General features: G+C 50.5%; 1 protein-coding gene across 3 annotated transcripts in view; it reads right to left on the bottom strand.

Annotated features, from left to right (window-relative positions):
- daam1b (dishevelled associated activator of morphogenesis 1b) overlaps positions 1–22,199 on the bottom strand; it is an 86,873-nt gene that overhangs the window by 22,192 nt on the left and 42,482 nt on the right. For all 3 annotated transcript variants that reach the window (XM_062550876.1, XM_062550875.1, XM_062550877.1), the window contains exons 3-10: positions 16,233–16,322; positions 5,055–5,126; positions 3,325–3,419; positions 1,716–2,049; positions 1,016–1,126; positions 787–890; positions 616–682; positions 384–501 (exon numbers count right to left, since the gene is read on the bottom strand). In XM_062550876.1, the coding sequence (XP_062406860.1) occupies positions 384–501; positions 616–682; positions 787–890; positions 1,016–1,126; positions 1,716–2,049; positions 3,325–3,419; positions 5,055–5,126; positions 16,233–16,322 (991 nt within the window). The remainder of the gene's footprint in view (positions 1–383; positions 502–615; positions 683–786; positions 891–1,015; positions 1,127–1,715; positions 2,050–3,324; positions 3,420–5,054; positions 5,127–16,232; positions 16,323–22,199) is intronic.

Genomic DNA, 22,199 nt, shown 5'->3' with positions numbered 1-22,199 from the left:
TTTGTGAGGGGAAGCGGGCGCCAAGCGAAACGCTACACTCTGGGTGATCGCAAAGGTCAGGGCGCTATGTCTTCCGATGACGGAGGTCAAGGCAAACAAGTGTGTTCGAATGAGTGACTGTATGTGTGTGTGTATGTGTGTGTGTGTGTGTGTGTGTGTGTGCGTGTGTTCTCATATCATTGTGTTTGAGCGTGTTTTGGGCATCTTCTTTCATCTTTGAATGCTTTCAAGCTTCCTGTGTGTGTGTGCGTGTGTGTGTGCTTGTGTCAGTCACAAGGCATAAACAGACAGTGGTGGAGCACGGACATAAAGTGCGGGTATGTGTCTCTGTGGTATATCTTCATTAGTGTGTGTGTGTGTGTGTGTGTGTAGTTGTCACTTACGAGGCATGAGGAGACAGTGGTGTAGCACCGACATAAAGTGCGGGTAGGCGTCCGTGTGGTTCATCTTCTTGCGGATGAGCTCAAACACCTGGCTGGCGCTCTTTGTGTCTATATGCACCTGGTGAGCAGTGGCAGACATAATATTTACCTTCTGTCTTACACAATCCCCGAGGCTAATGAAAACACACCACCATAACACATCAGGCCAGACGGTGAACGAGATTAAACTTACCGATTCAAATCGTCTCGCGAGAGCAAGCTCGTCCTCATTTCGCAACATCTCAAAATAATCTAAGTGCCTATTTGTTGAGGGAAAAAAAAAGATAAAAGACAAATTAGTTATTGAATATGAATCATTTAACAGTTGAACGCAAAGTTGTCAACTGTGAAGCCTAAGTTTTACCTGTCTAGTGTGGAGTTATCGTGGGACCTCAGTTTGTCCATTATTGGTTGGATGCCTAGCATCAAGAACTCGTATCTTAGATGCACCCTGAATTCCAAGCTTGTCTGTGCGGCACACAAACCAAAAACAGAACTTCAGTGTGAAACTTGTGAAGACAACAGAAACATAGCTCTCAAAATAAAAACGTGACACAAGAGATGATCCAAGTCTGGTCAGGTATAGCGCTTACCTCCCCTGCTCCTTGGCTGAGGATAGCGTTGATGAAAGACATGATGGCCGTTTTGAGGCTGACCTCGTCTCTGTACCGTCCTGTGCTCCTGTCCAGATCGTTTAGTAATGTCTGCGGAGAGAGACGTTAGAGAGTTATCTCACATCATTAGAGGAGACGATGAAACAAAAGGATCTTATACTGAGGATATTCCAGGCCCTTAACATCGACAGCTCTCAGAATTCTCGATATCTCGCAGCCACGTCATTTCCTGGACATAAAGTCTCTATAGGCTACATGTGGTGAAAATAAAACCATGTGGTTGTATTTGTTCATTATAAATGTCATGGAACTATTCTGATAAGCTACATGAAACAGCAAAAGCGTTACAGTCTGAAGTTGACAACGTGAGTGAGAGCCCCTACAAACTCCCAGCTGGCTCCCCACTGTTGGGCTGGCAGCTCACTGCTCTGGGTTAGTGTGTGTCACCTCACTGTGTGTATTCACTGCGTGCTGTGTGTGTTCACTAATTCACAAATTGGGATAAATGCAGATCGAGACCGAATTTCCCCTCACGGGATCAAAAAAGTAAACTAAATATACTTATTCTGTGTCATTTGATCATTCACTTCAGCTGTCCATGAGGTTGTTTCCACCGAGTCATATCCCAAACCGGGCGGGAGAATATACCTCCCTTTGTAGCCCGGCGGCCGTCTCTCACCTGAAAGCGCGTCCTCTCGCAGGCGAACTTCTGGTAGTGCAGCATGGCCTCCAGGATCTTGCGGTGGCCGCCGGGCACCAGGCACACGGCGCCCATGATCTCCAGCACCGCCACCTTGGTCTTGATGTTCTCGGTGGCCAGGCTCTGGGCGATGATGTTGATGCTCTCCGTGTGCGAGAGCACGTGCGCGCGGCCCTGCGAGTTGTTCATCAGCGCCTTGATGCAGCCGATGAGCGACGTGTGGATCTGCGACTCCGTCGTCTCGTAGTCCATCGTCTTCAGGAAGTTCAGGATGCACGTCAGGCCGTCCAGGTCGATGAACCGCGTCACGAACCTGCCGTCGGAGAAGTGGGCCGTTAGGGCTGGGTGAACCCTGCCTGACCTGCCGACGAATTTGGATTTCGCCCGGCAGCTCAGGCTGGACACCTGCATATCTATCTCCTCTGTTCCCTGCCAGAATCTTTGGCTCCAATCAGAAACTACAGTTGCTTATCCAAAAGACGCACTGGATCATTGGTTGCAGGACTATCCAAGTGTACGCGATTGTCCATTGATCACGCCTCTTGTGCAGTAGAAACAAAGCGCAGCCTCCCAATACTTATGTTCAATCTTAAAAGATTGAGCTTAGCATGGTGATAGCCAGACTAGTGAAGCGTGAGAATCAAATGAAAGATGCCACCCTTGATTTGTTGTCGCTTTCTACAGATCGATCACATCTGGTTTAATAAAAATGCTGAAATGACACATGCACCTGTACTGGCTTATACTACAATGACTTCTCCATAGTTGTGTCACTGATACTATAGCCTGGTCTAGCTGTAGAACCAGGAACTAGCAATACCAAGGTCACAGAGATCTCTACACCAAAAGAAGACAATTACTCCTTCTTGAAGTTGGCCTAGTAATTAAACGTGAAAAGGAGCCCCCTCTCAGCCCTCGCCTCATAAAACCAGTCAGAGGAGCTTTTCACCGGCATGTGAGCTGGGAAAATAATTAACTCTGACCAGGGGGAGAACAACAGAGGGGGACGACCAGTGGCCCTTTGAGGTGAGACGGGGTCAGCAGTGCCAATTTGACCTTTGGGGGGGCCAAGAGGTCAGGATTAATATCCTCTGCACACATTCTGTGGAGTGTGAGGAACCTGGGAGACGTAATGACACTGGACAGACACACACACACACACACACACACACACACACACACACACTGAGAGGAGTGCTGAACCAGATGGAGGCCACATGTTCGACGGACCTCCTCTCCCTTTTCCCTCTCAGCAGAACCGAGATTTATGACACATGAGGTCAGCGCCGCTGCGGAACGACGGCTCTCGGCACCGGGGGGGCAGCTGCGGCGACACAACCCCCCCCCCCACCTCCCCCCCCCAATTCAGCACTTTAATTAACAGTGACAAAGTCGCCCGCACCACGAAACAAGGCATGGCAACATGCCTCGCTGTATTAGGGAACCCAGTTTTGCAGATGAGGTGGGTGGAGCGGGGGGGGCACCGTAATCAGTCCCAGGAGTGCTCTGGTATGAATCTGGGGGCTGTGTGTCATGAGTGGCAGACGCTTTAGGGTGCGGGTGCACGTGTTGGGGTCACGCACTGTACCTCATGGGTTGCGTTCGGAGGGCCGTTTTGAGGCTCTCGATGGTCTTGTTTCGCTCCTCTTCGTCCTCCTTCTCCAGAGCCAGGAGTGTTTTCCTCTGTAAGACAAACAATGTTTTTTTTATAATCTTTCTTTTTTTTTTTTTTTGATGGTCAGAACCTCAATTCAACCCATTCTTAAGTGTCTTTCAACTTCAAGGACTTTAAAGCCTGAAGTGGTGCGATTCACATTCGCAAAACAAATCAATCTCGCCGAATTGTCAGGTTGTTTTCGTCTCCTGAAAAATACAAAACACATTTGCGCAAAAGTAAAAGAATGATTAACATACTAGACGATGATGACATTTTCACAGACACACTGTCAGCTTTAATAGGTGTCAGTGTGGGGAAACGTGTGTCAGGCTGGTTACAGCTCACAGCTTCCTCTCCATAGACCATGTAATTCCAAGCAGGCTGTGCAACGGAGAAAAGCTGTATCTTTGCTGCTAGGGGAACGACTCCATCCTGGAGGAGCTCAACAAAGACCAAATCTGTCTAAGAGGCGGCCTGTGAAGTCCGAGGCAGCTGGACTGCCATGATCGCACACGGCTCTTGTTGAACATCAGTAGTCCTACTCTGTCTGTCTCCCTTAAGCCTACCTTACACTGACAAGATTTGGGAAAGATTCTTGAAAGATTGTAGTCTTTTAACTAATGCCCTTCATTCAGACTTTACTCAAAAGACTACAGTCTTTCAAGAATCTTTCCCAAATCTTGTCAGTGTAAGGTAGGCTTTAGCCGTACCCAGTCTAAGCTACAGACCGAATCCAGAGAAACTTTCAAGGTCTTCTGCAGCCAGTGCGGCTTCTGGACTTGAGAAGTGATAGGATGTGTCAGGTCCTAGAGCAGTGCCTCGGGTTTTCGGGATATCATTTCGATATCAGTTCTCACTGTACTGGGAGGCTTCCCAGTGGCTCCCGGACCTGCCAAACCACACTGTACAATAACAGAGTAACCAGAGAGCCTACGAGACAAGCACCACCTGCAAGTGACAAGCAAGGCCATGTGCTGACTTCAAAATGACTAGCGGGATAAGATTTCATCTGGGCGTCCGAGGGGGATATTTATTCTAAACATCTACAGGGCTTTTTACGTATTTATTTATTTATTTTAAGTATAGTACTGCTAGCCTGAATTACATGGAGTTGTGTGAGCCAAAGGGAGAAGCGAAAGGCTAAGACATTGGCATCACTGTAGTACTGGCAAGGGCTTAAGGAAGATGCATTGAGCCCATTACACACACAAAAGAATGCAAAGGTCTGCCAAGGGATAAGAGCCATTCATTCTGTGAGAAAGGCTGGCCAGAAGTGGCCCTTCAGAAGGGCTTCAATAGCGGAGCTTAGCGAATGAACGGATATGTAACAGGCCGTTGTGCCTATGAATGCTCTGAGGTGAGGAGGTGTGTGTGTATTTGTATGTGTGTGTGTGTGTGTGTGTGAGAGAGAGAGATAACAAATGAGTTGAGTATGTGTGATTGTGTGTATGTGTGTATGTGTGTGTTTGTGTGTGTGTGTGTGTGTGTGTGTGTGTGTGTGTGTGTGTGTGTGTGTGTGTGGTCTGTGTATTCACAGCAGCCATGGAGTTCAGCTGATCGATGTTGTACACAGGCCAGTTGATGTATGTGTGTGTACGTGTGTGTATGTGTGTGTGTGTGTGTGTGTGTGTGTGTGTGTGTGTGTGTGTGTGTACACTCACCGCAGCCATAGAGTTCAACTGATCGATGTAGTACTCGGGCCAGCTGGTTGCACCTTTGTTTTCCTCTTGTTCCTGAAAATAAGGGCAGACACAAAGACTGTGAGTGTGTTTGTGTGTTTTATGTGCGTGTTTGTGTCAGTGTGTACATGTGTGTTGATGTGTAGTGTGTATGCGTGTAAGTGAGTGCACATGTGTGCATGCATCCACATTAATATTTGTGTGTGTCCATCTATGTGTGCGTGTCTGTGTGTGTGTGTGCGCGTGTGTGTCACTCTAAGTGCCAGTATCCACACACACGTGGTGTGGGTACGACCGCGTGCACACAGCACACATTAGGCGACCGCACGTGATCACCGCCGCAGTCTCCGCGGATTTATCGCTCGGGCGTTCAACTATGTGCCGACCGACCGGCGAGGTCCAAAACGCCGGGTTTCTCTTTCAGCCGCACTTCATCAATCCGTGCCGTCGGTCTCGGCCGCTCGGGGAGCCTGGCTTGTCATCGGCGCAAGCTGAGAACACGCGTGGAACCGAGAGCGAGGATCGAGGAACTCAAGTTTCCAAGGAGAACGCTGGGAAATTACATGGTGTCAGCGCTGGTGTGGAATATTATTGTTGGGAATGACGTGCCGTCGGGGAGTTTTGGTGAGAACGGGTGTGTCTGGAGGCTCCTCCGGAATGGCAAGCATGGAGGGGGTGACTGATTTGGTGTTGAACACAGCTTTGGCAAACACTCTGTGTGCATGTGTGTGTGTGTGTACACGAGAGAGAGAGGGAGAGAGAGGGAAGGAGAGAGAGAGATTGTGTGTGTGTGTTCCTCTTTCCTGCTTTGCTGCTTTTGTGGTGACACACTGTCCATGGCAAGGAAGCAAGTATTTGTATGTGTATGAGTGTATGTATGTGTGTGTAGTGTGTGTATTATGTGTATTGTGTGTGTGTGTGTGTGTGTGTGTGCTGACCTCTGTAAATATCTGAGAGAGAGAGAGAGAGAGAGAGAGAGAGAGAGAGAACGTTTGGGAGTATAAATGTACTGTGGTTGTGTGTGGACACGTGTGGGTGGACATGTATGTGTGTGTGTGTCCATGTATGTGTGTGGACATGTATGTGTGTGGACATGTATGTGTGTGGACATGTATGTGTGTGGACATGTGAGGTCAGCGTGCGGTTTCCGTGGTGACCCCTTCAGGAGAGGCAGCTCTCGCGCCTTGCCCCTCCTGCCATCGCCGCGGCAATCTCACTAGCCAGGCATTTCCTCCTTGGAACAACAGAAATAACAGCCCAGCTTTCAGCAGCTCATTCATCACCAGCCCGAGGGCCCACACCAGAGAGGCAGAGAGCTAGAATGTGTGTGTGTGTGTGTGTGTGTGTGTGTGCGTGTGTGCGTGTGTGCGTGTTTGTGTCCCAGTTAATACACCTGTTTACACACACACGCAAACCCCTCAGCATGTATACACACAGGCAGCACCGCAGGCACGCAAGCTAGCAACAAACTTGTATGTGCTTTACACAACACTGAAGTGTGTGCACACACACACACACACACACACACAGACACACACATACACAAACACACCGCTAACTGGATGCAAAGAATGACATTGTACAGCCCACTAGTTGAAAAGCCAGGTTAAAGGAATATAGCCTATTTATCAAATATAACGATGCGCACACACACACACACACACACACACACACACACACACACACACACACACACACACACACACCTTGCAAACAAGGGAGCGGACCCAGTTCATGTCAGGGAACGTCAGGCCAGAAATAGTGCGGTGCTAAAGTAGGACGGCACAGATAGCGGGCCTACTTTACCATAGGAGCATCCGTGACCCAGAACTCCAAAGTGGAGAGAGAGAGAGAGAGAGAGAGAGAGAGAGAGAGAGAGAGAGAGAGAGCAGCTCAAAACTTTTTTCCTGAAGGCCCAGTTTCAAAAGAGACTGTGGCCGAGCTCTGGGTTGATGAAAACCCTGTGAGATTAGTAATTAAATGAAATGTTCAAATGAAATCCGCTTCTTTCCGCCTCTGTGCAAAGCTCAAGGTTGTCCTGCCAAATCGGCTTTGCGAGTTTTTCATTAGGTCGGCACAAGAAATATGTTCACACATACACACACACACACACAGACACAGACACAAGAGACAGAGATAGACACACACAGACACACACAGACACACACACACAGTCACACACACAGACAACACACACAGTCACACACAGAGACAACACACACACACAGACAACGCACAGACAACACACACAGTCACACACACAGGCACACACACACAGGCACACACACAGGCACACACACAGAGACACAGACACACACAGACACACACATAACCCAATTCAAGTGAGGGCAGCCTCAGTGACCAGAGCCAAAGAGAGAAATCACAAATATCTCAAGTAGTAGAGTCAGTGTTGAAAGCAGAGATCATGGGAAGAAAATACAAAACTACTGCGACCAGAGGAGGGCATTGTGGGAAAGGTGCCGGAGGACTGCCAGAGCGATCCATTACTAATTAAGTCTGCGGTTTTAATTGCCGTCACGGTCACCAGGGAGACGCACTGAGAGGCCCCCGCAGGGCTCAGCTGGATGATGCCAACAGGCACTGGATAGGACAGCCCCGGGTCCTTTCTCACCGCCGTCTCTCTCCACCAGTGCCCCATGGGAGGGCAGGAGGGAGGGGGGGAGGGGGACAGGGATGCAGGGAGGGGGAGGCTGGGAAGGCATCCAGAGGGCAGATTACAGGGGAAAACTGGTGGGAAATGCTGGGATGCGGGCCAAGCTGCTTGGACCCTCCCGCCGCCACCCCCACCCCCACCCCCACTCCACCCTGCCGCGCACCTGTCCCCTGTCCAGCATCCGCCACCAGGGGCCCCTCACACACGGAGGCGCCCCCACGGCACCCTGGCAGGACACTCCAAACCTCCCCTGGCACGCACGCACGGACGCACGGACGTCCACCGTGAACCTGCCTCTGGCTGCTCCGACTACCGACTCCAAACCCACCCGCCCTCATCATCAAGCGTCCCGTCCAAACGCGTGGGCCCCCCCCGGGCGCCGTTAACGGCTGCCTCTGCTGAGGTTGGAACGCTCGGACGAGCGCGAACCGCCAAGCGTTCAGCTGCTTAAGGCTTAAGGTCTTACGACAAGAAGAAAAAAGAGAGAGAGAAAAACACGATGCTCCTTTTTTTTTTTTCTTTTGGTAATCACCCAGGACAGAGAAATCAGACTGCAAGGATCCTGCTCTGGCAAGTCCACTCTTTCCTGTTTAGGGCGATGTACCAGGAGAAGAAGAAAAAAAAGGTACAGTGTGTTCAAGATCAGGCATCTGTCATTTCCACCAATGTGCAAGACAGAAAGAGAGAGAGAGAGAGAGAGAGAGAGAAAAAGAGAGAGAGAATATGAGAGAGAGAGAGAATGAGAGAGTGCAACAGAGAAAGAATGAGAGGAGAAAAGAAAGTTGGAGCTGCTCTGAACGCGCCGTGGCCAAGAGAGGATGCGTCCTGACCTGATTAAATCACTTTCCAAACGGACTTCAAAAAAAGCACAGATGCGGAGGCAGGCTGCCGCTGCTCGGGTCCCTCGATTCTCCTCGTCAGAGTCGAGTGGTAAAGAGCGAACACGCCAGCAGCGGCGGCCACATTTCCAGACGTCGCTCAGGAAAAAAAAGAGAGAGCTCCGAAATTTGAAAAATAACAACACTTCGATCCAAAACCTTGAGAATGTTCAATTATGCGAAATTGCACAGATTTGTTGCCTTTTCTTTGAAGTGAAACCTTGTAATGGTTTTGTACAAACACAGAAAAAAAATTGACTTCTGTCATGACTGATTTGGTTTGACGGGAACGCAATCATGCATTAAAAAATGACACCCTGGCAACAAAAAAAGTGAGCTAAGTGCTCTCTTCTTACTGTTTCCAAGAATGCCAGTGAGCACTGAAACAATTAGAAGAATCAAATGAGACCGAGTGAGTCCTGAAACATAAACTACGATGGCAGACTCGTTTCTCATGTCACTTCGCCCACAAGCTCATTTCGAACTGTGCTGACTAAGTCAAAGACGTAAAAGGAGATGAAAGCCATCAAAAACGAAATGAATGTTCCGTGTAGATACACCGTCTAAGTCCTATCCTTAAAGTATCAAATGTGTGTGTTTAGTTACGAAAAAAAAAAAGAAATCAAAATGAAAATGTGGAGTTGGTTCCGTGCCTTCTCCAATACTATTCTAGCCAATCCACGCTAGACGTATAACAGTCCCACGGGTGATGCATTGCTAGGGCACTATTAGGCCTCCAGACTGCTAGTTAAAATCAAGACAGAGACATAAATCAAACCCCAGGACACAGATCCATCCGGTCCAGGGGCGAAGAAAACAGATGGCTTTTTTTTTTTAGCCGTCCATGGCAAACACTCTTTTATTGGCGAGGGGGGGGGGGGGGGGGGGGTATGTGGGCAAACACAAGTAGCACAGCATCTGACGGACTGAATCAACAAAACGACTGATGCCAATCTAGCTAGCTTCACAGCAGACAAACAAAGAAAAAGTCGAGGTGAAAGGGCCGGAGTGACCAGAGGTGAATGTGGTGTCCACGTAACCCTGTGTCCCCAACATGCCCTGGTGACGTCTGCTCTTCTGGACATAAACGGCTAGATAACTATTCCAGCTATTCAGCTTGGCAGCCGCTACTCCAAAGTCAGGGAGCCCGATCAACCGACCGCGAAATCACCCGGTTCGGAATCGCCACAGCCGCCCCCCCCCCCCCCCCCCCCCCCCCCCCAAACCGACCACGACTTTTAAACTTCAGTCAGGCTTACAGTCCCAGTGGAAGACCTCTTCCCCCATCGCAGAACCTGATAAACTCAAAGTCACCACTCAGCATGTATATATATATATATATGTGTTCCTTTTTTTCCATCTTCCAGACAAGGGCCAACACAGCAGTGATCTAATTCATTGAGTTTCCAAGAGCAGTACGCTCCACAGGCTCTGCCTCAGCGGAGACCCAGGACCAGCCCCCAACCAAAGCGCTCTGGGGCTTAACTGCTATGGAGATGGGGTTGGCGGGGGTTGGGGGGGGGGGGGGAGGACACGCCCCAGACAGATAGGGAGCGTTGGAAAAGATCGATCCCCTCCGCGATGACCTCATGTATGCCGCCCAAGCGGCAGCGGTGGCCGGAGCCAAGGCAAACAAGGCATCCATTCATCCGGACGGGTCTTTGGCTCCGGCCTCTGTCAGTGAATTCCCATCACCTGCCATCACTAAAACTGCTGCTGCTGCTGCCGCCTCTGGGGCTTGCTTGCTCTCTATGGAGCAGTGGAGGAGCTTGTGTGGTTATGAGGGGGAGCGAAATGGAGTTATCTCCAAACACTGACTGAACTTGCTGGGTGGGATGGGATGGGATGGAGGAGTAGAGTGGAGGGAAGGGGCAGGCGGGAAGGTATCATGCCCACGATGAGGTGCTCTTCCTGGGCTTGGCTGCCCCGGCAACGGCCCTCGAGGGGCCCCCAGACGGAAAACAAAAAGCAGCACCTGTGAAGTTAGACTTTCCTGTTTGCTTTGGAAGGCCAAGCACTTCCCTTCCCGCCCCATGTCTCTGTGTGAGTCTCTCTCTCTCTCTCTCTCTCTCTCTCTCTCTTCCTATCCACATCTATCTCTCTCTCTCTCTATCCACATCTCTCCCTCCCTCTCTCTCTCTATCCACATCTCTCTCTCTCTATCCCTCTCTCTCTCTCAGGCCGTGGCCTTTGGGGAGCTGTGCCAAGCCCACCGCTCTACGGGCCAGCGGCCAGACACACTGCTGAGTCGGCATTACTGCCCTCGCACGGCAAAGACCTGTCTCCCTGACAACCATGCTTGCTCTCTCTCTCTCACTCACACACACACACACACACACACACTCCACTCAGTCTCCCACTCACCCTTAATCCATCCACCCCTCCACCCCTCTCTCTCTCCACCCCTCCCCTCCTTCGTTTTACCTCTGTTAGCCAGGGACTTATCCTGCGCTCGGCCTCCCCCTCCGCTGCCAAATTAATTGCGCCTAAAGCGCCTCTAATCGGAGTACACTTTCACCTCCTGCTCTGCCAGCCCTGCCAAACCACGCCACACGGTTGGCCAGGAACCGCGAGAAGAAGAAGTGGAGGAGGAGGGAGGACGAGGAGGAGAGGAGGAAGAGGAAGAGGAGGGGAGGACTACAAAAGAAAGCCACAAAGTGTTTAAGAGAAGCAGGTCATGACGCATAATTGCATTTTTTAAATAAAAAAAAAAACATTCTGGCATCGTGATGAAAACAGGGGCAGTTAGAGACCCAGTTTTCTAACCAGCACCCCCCCCCCCCCCCCCCCAAACACACACACACACACACACACACACACACACACACACACAGACACACACCACCAGCCCCATGCACATGTTCAGCAGTTCTGATTTGGCGCCAGCAGGCTTGGGCTAGCCAAGCTTAACACGGCCTCTAACTGGGCCAATGCAGCCTGTCTGTGTGGTGGACTGGACTGGACAGGCTGTGGGCTCTTTGGCTGAGTCACAGAGAGGGACACAAACGGCTCACCAGCGCAACGTCGAGTCTACACACACCCCTCGAGCAGTTAATTACTCAGTAAACGGGCTTTCGAACAGTCTCCTGTGAGGATATTACCGGTAGTCCCTTCACCAGACATTCAATAACTGCGTATTATCGTGGCTGGACATCACCATTTGTTTTTACCTCTCCATCCCATAATTATGGTCCTCAGGTGGCTTCTTTGCCCATATGGTGGTCCCTGGTTGGACAGTACAGTACAGTACAGTACAGTACTGTATGGCTGTACAGTATCACCACCAGTGTGTGTTCAGGGTCCCAACCCCGTGAGCATGGTGCTGCCTGCACTGTGCGGTACTAGTTGAGTTCACAGAAACACTGACTAGCCTCAGATGACGGGGGCAGGTGTAGCTGTATAGACAGGACAGCCAGATCATGTGTGTGTTGGTCAGCTGCAGTGAAGTCAGACAGTCTCTCTCTCACACACTCACACACACACACACACACACACACACACACACACACACACACAACTGCTCTTTGAGTGGCAAGAGGAACTCTGGGAATCGAAGCATAAACTTATGAGTAGACGGGGAACCTGGTGTGAACCAATTACAAGCACTCAGGATCACGGGCTCCCCTGCCAAGGGCACTGAGGAGGAGAGAGAGAGAGAGAGAGAGAGAGAGAGAGAGAGAGAGAGAGAGAGAGAGACAGAGAGACAGAGAGACAGAGAGAGAGAGAGAGAGAGAGAGAGAGAGAGAGAGAGAGAGAGGGAGAGAGAGAGAGAGAGAGAGCGCTTTAAGCCTCAAGAGCGGGCTACATTCCTCCACTCCCAGAGAGGTAACCATAGGCTGAGGGAAGGCTAGATGAACTACTACTAGAGCTACAGTCTGTTTTAAACCACACGTCCTGACACATCTGATAATGCTCTCCTCTCTGGTTAGTGAGAGAGAAGAATCAAGGAAATACAGTATGTGTGTGTGTGTGTGTGTGTGTGTGTGAGAGAGAGAGAGAAGGATCAAGAAAGTGTGTGCATGTGCGCGTGCGGGCGGGTGTGCGGGCGTCCGATAGAGAGAGAAAAGGATCAAGCAAGTGTGTGTGTGTGTGTGTGTGTGAGAGAGAGAGAGAGAGAAAGATCAAAACCTCTGTGTGTGTGTCTGAGTGTGTATGTATAAGTGTGTCTTTGTGTGTGTGTGTGTGTGTGTGTGTGTGTGTGTTTTATTCGCTACTTCCCTCCTCCCCTCTCTGTTCTGGCTTCTTCAGAATCCCCCTCACTCACCCCAAACTGCACCAGACTCCAGCAGCAGTTTCTGTTAGTGAATTTCCTTCCCCTGCCAAAGCAATGATTTTTCCATGATTTCCTCAGCTTACTCTAGGCTTTGGACCTCGTCTGCTACCTCCTCTGCTCGCCTGCCAAACTATGAATCATCCCCCTCAAACACAACACGTTCACTAACTGTACTTCAATACCATGTCTTTGGGCTCTACACAGTGAACAACCCTACACACACACACACACACACACACACACACACACACACACACACACACACACACACCACACACACACAAAAATCACTGTGCCGTGGGTTCTGAACACCAGAGCCATCGGTCAGTCAACGTGTAGCATGCATCAAGGACTAAACGGCAATTACTCTGCTTTTATTAACACTAATTGAAATTAATAGTGGGTAGAAGGAGCGGCCTTGTCTTTTGTTTCGGCCTTGAGTCAACATTGCTGAAGGATCTCTTCAAACACGCCAAAGAAACGGTTGCTTAGCGCCACGGCGTGACATACGGTTTGTGTATCGAGTAATTCCGTTTTCGAAACTGCCAGTGTAAACAAAAACGCTGTCGGACGGAGTTGGGACCTGTCTGTCCGCGGATGCTCCTGAATCGAGGCCCTTGGAGGCGCTCATTCCCATCGCCACTGGCACAGCACCACGCCCTCTTGATGAAACAGACAAGACCAGGCTCAGACCTCACGACACAGCACGTGGGAGAGACTCAATCACCAATGCTGCTGTCAGCGTTTTTGCTTTGGCAACGTGTTCAACCCACGACCTGACGCGTTACACCCAACATGTTGGGCTTCCATTACATTTGTTTAAAACAGAGCCGCGTTGCCAGCATCCAAACTTTCCATCACTTAGGGAGGGAAGTGACATCAGATAGAGAGAGATGAAGGGAAGAAGAGAGGAGTATGATGAAGATGACATTTAAAAGGAAGAGAAGCCAATCTGATGGATTCAATCACAGGGTTTGTGTCTCCAAGATCCACAACAGCTAAGCTATCTACGGAGGAAACCTTAGAACCTCAGGACTCGATCAATCATCAATACTCAGCGTGGCCAAGCGGTTAAAGCCACTGGCCACGCTGCACACCGAACTACTAAAAACAAAAATAATTTCAACATCATTACTGACGCCCACTGTACATTAGCTTGGACTGGATGATAAATGACATGACACGAGTACATTTCTCGAGAAGATAAGAATATTTACAAGAGACAGACGCTGAAAGCCTATTTGGATTTAATCACAGCAATTTGTCTTCTAAACCTGGAAGGACCTCTCCACTACACGCAGAGGGAATTTTCCATCTGTCTCTGTTTCCAGTAACTACACCATGGTTACCTGAAGATGACTCAACAAGAATGTGATTGATTAACGACCTAGTTACGCTCTTTCGCCTTACTGTAAGTCTATCGTCTGGCAGAGCATCGATTGGAATGTACAGGTTGGGTTCTACAAAAGGGTCACCTCAAGGTCGTGGGGTCAGAGGTTAAAGAAGTCAGACCTACAGAAAGAGGAGCGCCTGGATCTGGATGAAGGGAATTTCAACCCAGTGAGCTCACTGGACACAACAAGGTGCGATATGTCACATCGACCTCTCAACTGTAGACACTCACCACCGGACAGGACCGGATGACCACACCCAAGTTAAACAGAACAGGCTGCGGTCACTCAGCATACATAGCAATGTCATCTCTCGGCTGTAAATACATACACTCAAATGTATATGTGCAAGAAAGAAACGTCAGATAATTTCCGAGAGATTTTCATTTCATTTTAACAGTCTATTTTACCCCCAACATATTTCTGTCGGTACCGAATACTTAAAAAAAAGAAAAAAAAGAAAAAGGGAGGAGTGGGTCAGGAGCAGATGAGCGTGCAGCAACTCGTCTGGTCTCCCTTCTGGAACGACACTACTTGCCCGTGGCTTAGAATGCCTCTCAACATGCCTCCTCCCACTGATCTATAACTAACACTGGATAGACTATCCCATTGTCCCCCCCCCATCATTCTTTATGTAGATCAGTGAGGATCGAGGCCCGTGGCTTAGAGATGGCATGTGATCTTTCAGCTGCCCTCACTGAACTCACCTCAGTCTCTGAAAAAGGCCAAGGGAAGCCATTAAGCACGCGCACCTCCACTGAGTCCTCCCTCCCTCCCTCCCCGCCACTCCATCACCTCCTCCTCACCACCTCCTCACATCCTGCTCTGTGTGTCTGCGCCTCCTCTCTCTCACTCCCACGCCACGGTCACGGCAGCCTTTAACGGCAGGATGCAAGCCCTGGACCCCTTCAGGAGGGAAAAGCGGAACATCCCAACATCCTACATCTCCATTTTAACAGGCCCCGCTGACAACAACACCAAAAAAAATGCCCATATAAATGTGGCATAAAACGACCGCCCGGCGGCTTCCTGGAAGATGACATCTATGTGGATGTGTGTGTGTGTGTGTGTGTGTGTGTGTGTGCGCATGTGTGTGTGTGTGTGTGTGTGTGTGTCTGTTGCGATGCTTCACTGTAGCGCAGCTTTTGGCTCTGGCTGCCGGCTCTGTTCTGGCTCTGCCCCGGCTGGGAGGCGAGCGGCGAATGATGAACGGTCTGCTCACCCCAGCTCTCTGGAAAGGTCACCGCAATTACCTGACGGAGCGCTTTAGCTCCTAAGTGCACCACCGGCTCCTAGAGAACCCTGCTGCAGCTCAGTGAAAGATTCATGTGTCCCTGTCCAACAGCTCTATTTATGTGTTACCGGTATAGGTTCTACTGTACGTTCTCTGTTCTACGCCGTCCTCTAGTGCAGAGAGGAGGTTTGACCGCAGATGACCGATGGTGGACAGTGGTCATAGCCTTGATGCTCACCACGGTGAGAAATACTACACTGATACTGCTGAGGTACGCACACGAGCACTGAGATGTGTTCAAGAAATATGTACAAAGCACAGAGGCGGTGTCTACTGTGCTGTGCGATACACTGGTTAGTGTGTTCACTCATGTTTAATTTGGTGTGGTTAAGTCATTGAGTGTACAGAGTGAAAGAAAGGGAAAGAAAGTTTGCACAGGGCCGATACCGATGGGAAATTGAGTATGGGTAAGCAAAATGTTTTGGGTTTTTTTGTTTTTCAGCAGGATGACAAGCACACAGACGTATATTGGCCCCATCTCAACCTCTCTCCTCGATCCTCCGGCTCTATAGAGAACACTGGTTATACTATCCCATTGTTGCCGGCCCATCATTCTTTATCTAGATCAGTGGGAACGAGGACCGAGGAAGGAAGGGAGGGAGGACAGATCAAATAGACTGGTTAGCTTGGCTGCGTGAACGGGAGTTTACCTTCTTCTTGCTGCAGTAGATCTGCCATTTCTTCTCTGCTGGGAGGGCAAACATGGCCTCTCTGTGCTTCTCCGTGAGGTCCAACTCATCCTGCACACACACGAGAGAGAGAGAGAGAGAGAGAGAGAGAGAGAGAGAGAGCACACATTACTACAGTGTTGACTGTATATTGCCATTTTTAACTGTGTCTATTATTAAAAAACAAGCTTTGTTGTGACTACTACTGTATAGGAGTCATCATAATACAACTGATTAAATGAAATTGAATTAAGACAAACAGACAGACAGACAGACAGACAGACAGACAGAGAGATAGAGAGATAGAGAGATGGAAAGAGTTAGAGAGTAAGAGAGAGAGAGTAAGAGAGAGAGAGAGAGGAAATGTGAACCTGCCAGACACTCAACACTGCCCACACGGTGACTGCACGGCTCACGACATGGCATAAAACATGGATGCAGACTCCCGATAGGAAGAATTACGACGGGCCTCCGGTCGCCATTAAAGCGAAAACAATGGCGTTACATTCACACTGTTGTGATTCGGCTGGATGTGAACCAGCTGCGGGAGGCGTCGGTGCAGACCGCTCCAAACGCGACCCCAGGGGCAGCCGGGCAGGGTCGGGCCCGGCCGAGAGAACAATACCCGGCCGGGCGAAGTCAGCCGATAGCCCGGCACGCCGGCGGAAACCGCGGCCACCCCATGCTTGTTTTTCAAACTTTCCCTTAACCTACAAATACTTCCTTCCTACCAGCCAGGGAACAAAGCAATGATGAAAGTCAGGAAGTAGAGGTGGGGAGAGAGAGAGGGAGAAATGGAGCGAGAGAGAGAGAGAGAGAGAGAGAGGGAGAGGGAGAAGGAGAGAGGGGGAGAGAGAAAGAGAGAGAGAGAGAGTGAGCGGGACAGAGGGGGGAGAGAGAGAGAGAGAAAGAGAGAGTGAGCGGGACAGAGGGGGGGAGAGAGAGAGAGAGGGGGAGAGGGAGAGAGAGTGAGAGAGAGAGACAGAGAGAGGGAAAGAAGGAGAGAAGGAGAGAGAGAGGGAGGGAGGGAGGGAGGGAGAGGAAACACTGGCTGGTTACGGATTCATTCACGGCCGCCTGTTGAGGTTCCCATGCACGGTACGGGCCAACGAGCGGCCACGCTCGCGCTCCAGCTTTGGAGTGGTTTCTGCAGAACTCTCCAGAATGTTTTCATGGCCCTTCGGCTTCTTCCGCAGTGCGCGGCGATACACAAGATCACACAAGCGCAGCCCTGCGTTTGACCATGAAACCCCATGTTCTACGTAAATGACTCCAAAAAAATACTCTCCTCATGTACTTAAAACAACACACCCTAAACACAGACACACACACACACACACACACACACACAGACACACACACACACACACACACACACACACACACACACACACACACCCGTACGCATTTAGTTGTGGTTGGCTGCTCTTGTGAATGGGAGTGGGTTCCTATATCTGACGGTGGGAAGGCCAACACACACTCGTCTTGTTCCGTGAGTCCTGGCTGCCCGACACTAAATGCCAGTTAAATCATCTACTCATACACACATGTGCACACACTGACCCCTTCACGCTGTAAATCTGTATGCACTCCCTCTCACACACACACACACACAGTGAGTGGTGTGATAGAATATCACAATACATACACACACACACACACTCCCACCTTATTTACTGGCCTACAGGGAATGAAGCAACAGGCTTACGAAATGTCAGCACCCCTGGACTGCCTCTCACACTCCCCTCGAGGCTGAGCTCAGCTCGGCCATCCACGAGATCTCACTCTGGTGCGCGAGCACACACACACACACACACACACACACACACACACACACATACACACACACACACACACACACACACACACACACACACACACACTCTTTCAGCGTTCTTTCAGCGCTCTTTCTACGGCGGCATCAGCGTCAGCATCAGCAGCAGCAGCTGTGGCGTTGACATGCCATGCCCAGGGAGCCATGGGAGGCTCGGGGGTAAGGGTGGCTGGCAGGCTCCGTCGTGAGCCACCCCTTGAGGGGGAGAGAGCGAGAGCGGGTGGTGGTGGGGGCCTTGGTTTTGGGCGGTGGAGCCCCCGTGGATCCGTTAAATTAATACCTGCGGCCGTTGCATAAGCTCCGCGGCGCATTCCTTGGCAGCTGCGCTCTCTCCGCACCAAACGCGAGCCAGATGTTTTGGGCGCTAAGTTAATAGCTTCATGCACCAGTTATCGAGAACATCCCCTGAACCCCTGCCGCTCGCTTACACACACACACACACACACGACTACACACACACACACACACACGACTACACATACACACAGACTCACACAAATATACACACTCTTCAACATCTATACTCTCTGACACACAGATTCCCCCGTTCTGTACAGCCTTGCATGGACGAGGGCCTGAACACACAATAGCATGAACCATGGGAGATGCAAATGGCCTCTCCGCGACCCTGGCGCCCAGCGAGCGAGATATTCCCATCGATAAACAAATGAGGAATTTCATGTTCCGCCCCGTGCCGTGGCCGAGCCCTAGCCGAGCCCTAGCCGAGCCCTAGCCGAGGCAGCATGTTTGATTGGGGAAGGCCGAATCGTATTTGCATAGTTAGACCAGACTGGGGCCTGGAACAAGACTTTGCCCGCGCCGAGCTATAGCCGGTCCTGAAACAGCCCTCCGAAACGGCGGAGAACACCACACTCTGACGAGCAAAGCAAGCTTACAGCTTGGCTGACCAAAAGGCGCGTTGACCTGTGGGTCACCCGGTCGATCAAGGTACACCAACAACACCAGGGGAGCCCGGGAGCACACACACTCACGAACAAATATTTGCTTGGGGATAAGTGGAGTCCGCCACATACATAACACTTAAACGAGCCAAAGCGTTCCGGTGGCAAGTGGATGAGTAAACTTCGACCAAAAACTAAAGTCATTTGTTTAGCTTGTGTGTGTGTGTGCCAAAGGCATGTAAGTAGCAATAAGCCATTACTGCCTGCTAAATGAACAAGTAAGCAAGTAAGCAAGAGCTGGCCCATTACGTCTGCTAAACGAACGACTGTAAATAGAAACGGGTCCATTAGGGGCTGCTTGCGGAATGCCTCTGCTCCGTCGATGTTAATGCTTTCCTGTCTGAACGGCCACGGTGACAGACATATCCCCGTCCGCCCCAGGAGGCACAGGAAGTAGACAGCCAAGTCACTTCCTGTCTGACGGGCCTGCGTTTCCAGTATCCCCCACGTTTGGGCTGCATCTCTGGGATGCACGGTCGGACGGTGAAGTGCAGACTCAGCCGGAATTCTGCCCATCCCCTTGTGCTGCACCTCCCTCTTTCGTTCTTTCTCTATCTCTACGTCTCTCTCTCACTCTCTCAGTCTGTCTGTGCTTGTCTTTTTCTTTTGTCTCCCATAGTTTCTTTCCCTCTCTCACACACATAGACACATCAACACACACACACACACACACACACACACACACACACACACACACACACACACACACACACACACACACACACACACACACACACACACACACACACACACACACACACACACACACACACACACACACACACACACACAGGGTCTAAGACAAAGACATAAAGAGATAATTGTACTAAGTGAGGAGATACTCTGCAGGCATACAGATGCGCTATGTAATTTTTATGAGGGGAAAGTCCAGGCCTCTCCACGGCTGCCTGCTGCATGCGATACGCCTGTGTATGCGTGTGCGCGCGTGTGTGTGTGTGTGTGCGCGCGTGTGTGGTATTCGCATGAGGTCCTTCCATGTGCTGCCAAGACCTGGGGAAGCTGGCAGGCATCTTATCTTATCTCACCGGCCGAGCATCCGAGCTTGACACCAGGATCTGGACCGAGAGGGAGAGAGGGTGGGGGGACGGACAGTAAGCCCTGCCAGGCCGCTTTCCTCCGCCGCCGAGTCGCGAGGGGGAACCGAAGTATCGGATCGCCCGATGGCACGCTTTTGATATGGGAGATCGTTCCAGATTCAAACACTCGCTCACGCCATATGGTGGCTCAGAACTTGAGTTGAGGTGGTAATTTGAGCGTTGTCCAGGGACACCGCTCCACTGATAGAAGACTATTAAAAAAGCCTTTTCATTCACGGTTTCACATTTGCTGTGAAATGCTCAACACATCCTGCATTGGCTAAGCTTCTTTTTTGTTCCTTCTAAAAAAGATTTCACGGCTTTTAGCTGTACAAACAGAGCAGTAAAAGCTGACGGAGTGACTTGTTTCATTACAAGAGCCCCTTGAAGACCTTAATACTGTGGCACATCTTAAATTATGGGGTTCGAGAGATTGGTGGTTTGGTTTTCACTCTCTAGACAACACCAGCAGGAAACAAGTGGGGCAAACGTTTACATGAGCAAGACCCTATAAGGTATCATTTGGTGGGATGTGGTATACCTGATCTCACAAAGACCCAAATGGCCATTTAAGGCCTTTGTTTAGGAGGTCCGAGCCTCTCCATATCCACTTGGGATCTACATTTCTCTGGAACAAAGGATTAGCTGCACCTATTTTTCCACAGAGGGAGAGAGCACGGCCATCACATTTCCTAATCAAACTTTCGCTGGACGTTGGTGAAATTTACGAAGCAGCTAATACCCCTGTTTTGACTGTTTCCATACTGAGATGGTTTGTCCGAGATCAACCCCCCCCCTCCATACACACATGCACAAACACACACGCACACACGCACACACACGCACACACGCACACACGCACACACGCACACACGCACACACGCACACAGCATGCTGACGGTCTAGAGTAACTGAGAGGCTTTATTATGCCACCCAACAGAAAGACGTGTGCCCTCCGGTCTGGCTAGAAATCACTCAGTGGCTCCGAAACAGCCCTCCCTGAGGACCAACACGGAAAGCCCCGGAATGCCTGATCCTCATCCCTCTCATGTGACATTTATAAGTAGTGCTTTTGTGCAGGGAACACTTTTCACCATCCCATCCGATCCTCCCCCAATCCACCCCACCCCACCCCAGGCCTCCTCCAGCACCCCGAAGCCGCCCCCCCCACTCCCATCCAGAAGCTTCCGTGCAAAGGCTGTGGGCTACGGAGTTCATTCTGGCTGTTTCTGTGAGTCTCTGGACTGGGTCATCTCACTACACACAACAGACAGAGACTTTGTCATGGTGGCCTCATGCACAGCCCAAATTAAATTAGAAAGGAGAGGAACCCACCCAATGTCTTGTCTCTAAAAAAAAAAAACAATTCTGCACAAAGCCATTCGTAATAGTGGGAAGCCATTTTATAAAGACACTGTCACCATTATAGTCCCAAAAAAAACCTGTCCTAAGCCCAAGCCATCACAATTTAATTTGAGGAATTCCTACCAGAAATGACAAATAAAAAAAATAACTCCTCAAAAAACGGTCACAGGAGGCCAGAGGAGCGCAAACATGTCTTTTCTCTCTCTTCTTCACAACATTGAACTGCACACACACAGTCTGTCTGACTGACAAGAGCCGGCCCCTGAGCGGCGTCAACACGGCCGGTATTGATTCCACCCAGGCAGGCCTGCTTGGCTCCGGGCCCAACGTGGTGGAGGAGTCGCGTAAAAAGAGATAAATATAGACAGGGTGTGGATCGGGGGCGAGCGCTTGCTGCTGCGAACGGCAGAGCTGCCAGCAGATGTCCAGCCACATGCGGCGCAGGGTGGCGGGGCGGCGGCAAAAAGAACGCGGCACTTGCACAGTGGTGGCGGTTACTCGAGTAGGACACGAGGCGTCGGTGACCACCCTTGCGCCCAGCGACTCCCGAGCCAAGCGGCCAACTCCCCACTGGGCCTTTTCTATTTTTCCCCCCAATGAATCCAAAGCCCTCAAATTATGTCGGGAGAGTGTGGGGGGGGGAGAGGGCGGGGGTGGTTTTCTGGGTCGACACGTGGCAAGGAAACAGGGG

Source organism: Sardina pilchardus, chromosome 12, assembly GCF_963854185.1.
Source record: "Sardina pilchardus chromosome 12, fSarPil1.1, whole genome shotgun sequence".
Taxonomy (NCBI): Eukaryota; Metazoa; Chordata; class Actinopteri; order Clupeiformes; family Clupeidae; genus Sardina; species Sardina pilchardus.
Note: the sequence above shows the minus strand (reverse complement) of the source record. Positions and strands in the feature narration are given on the sequence as shown.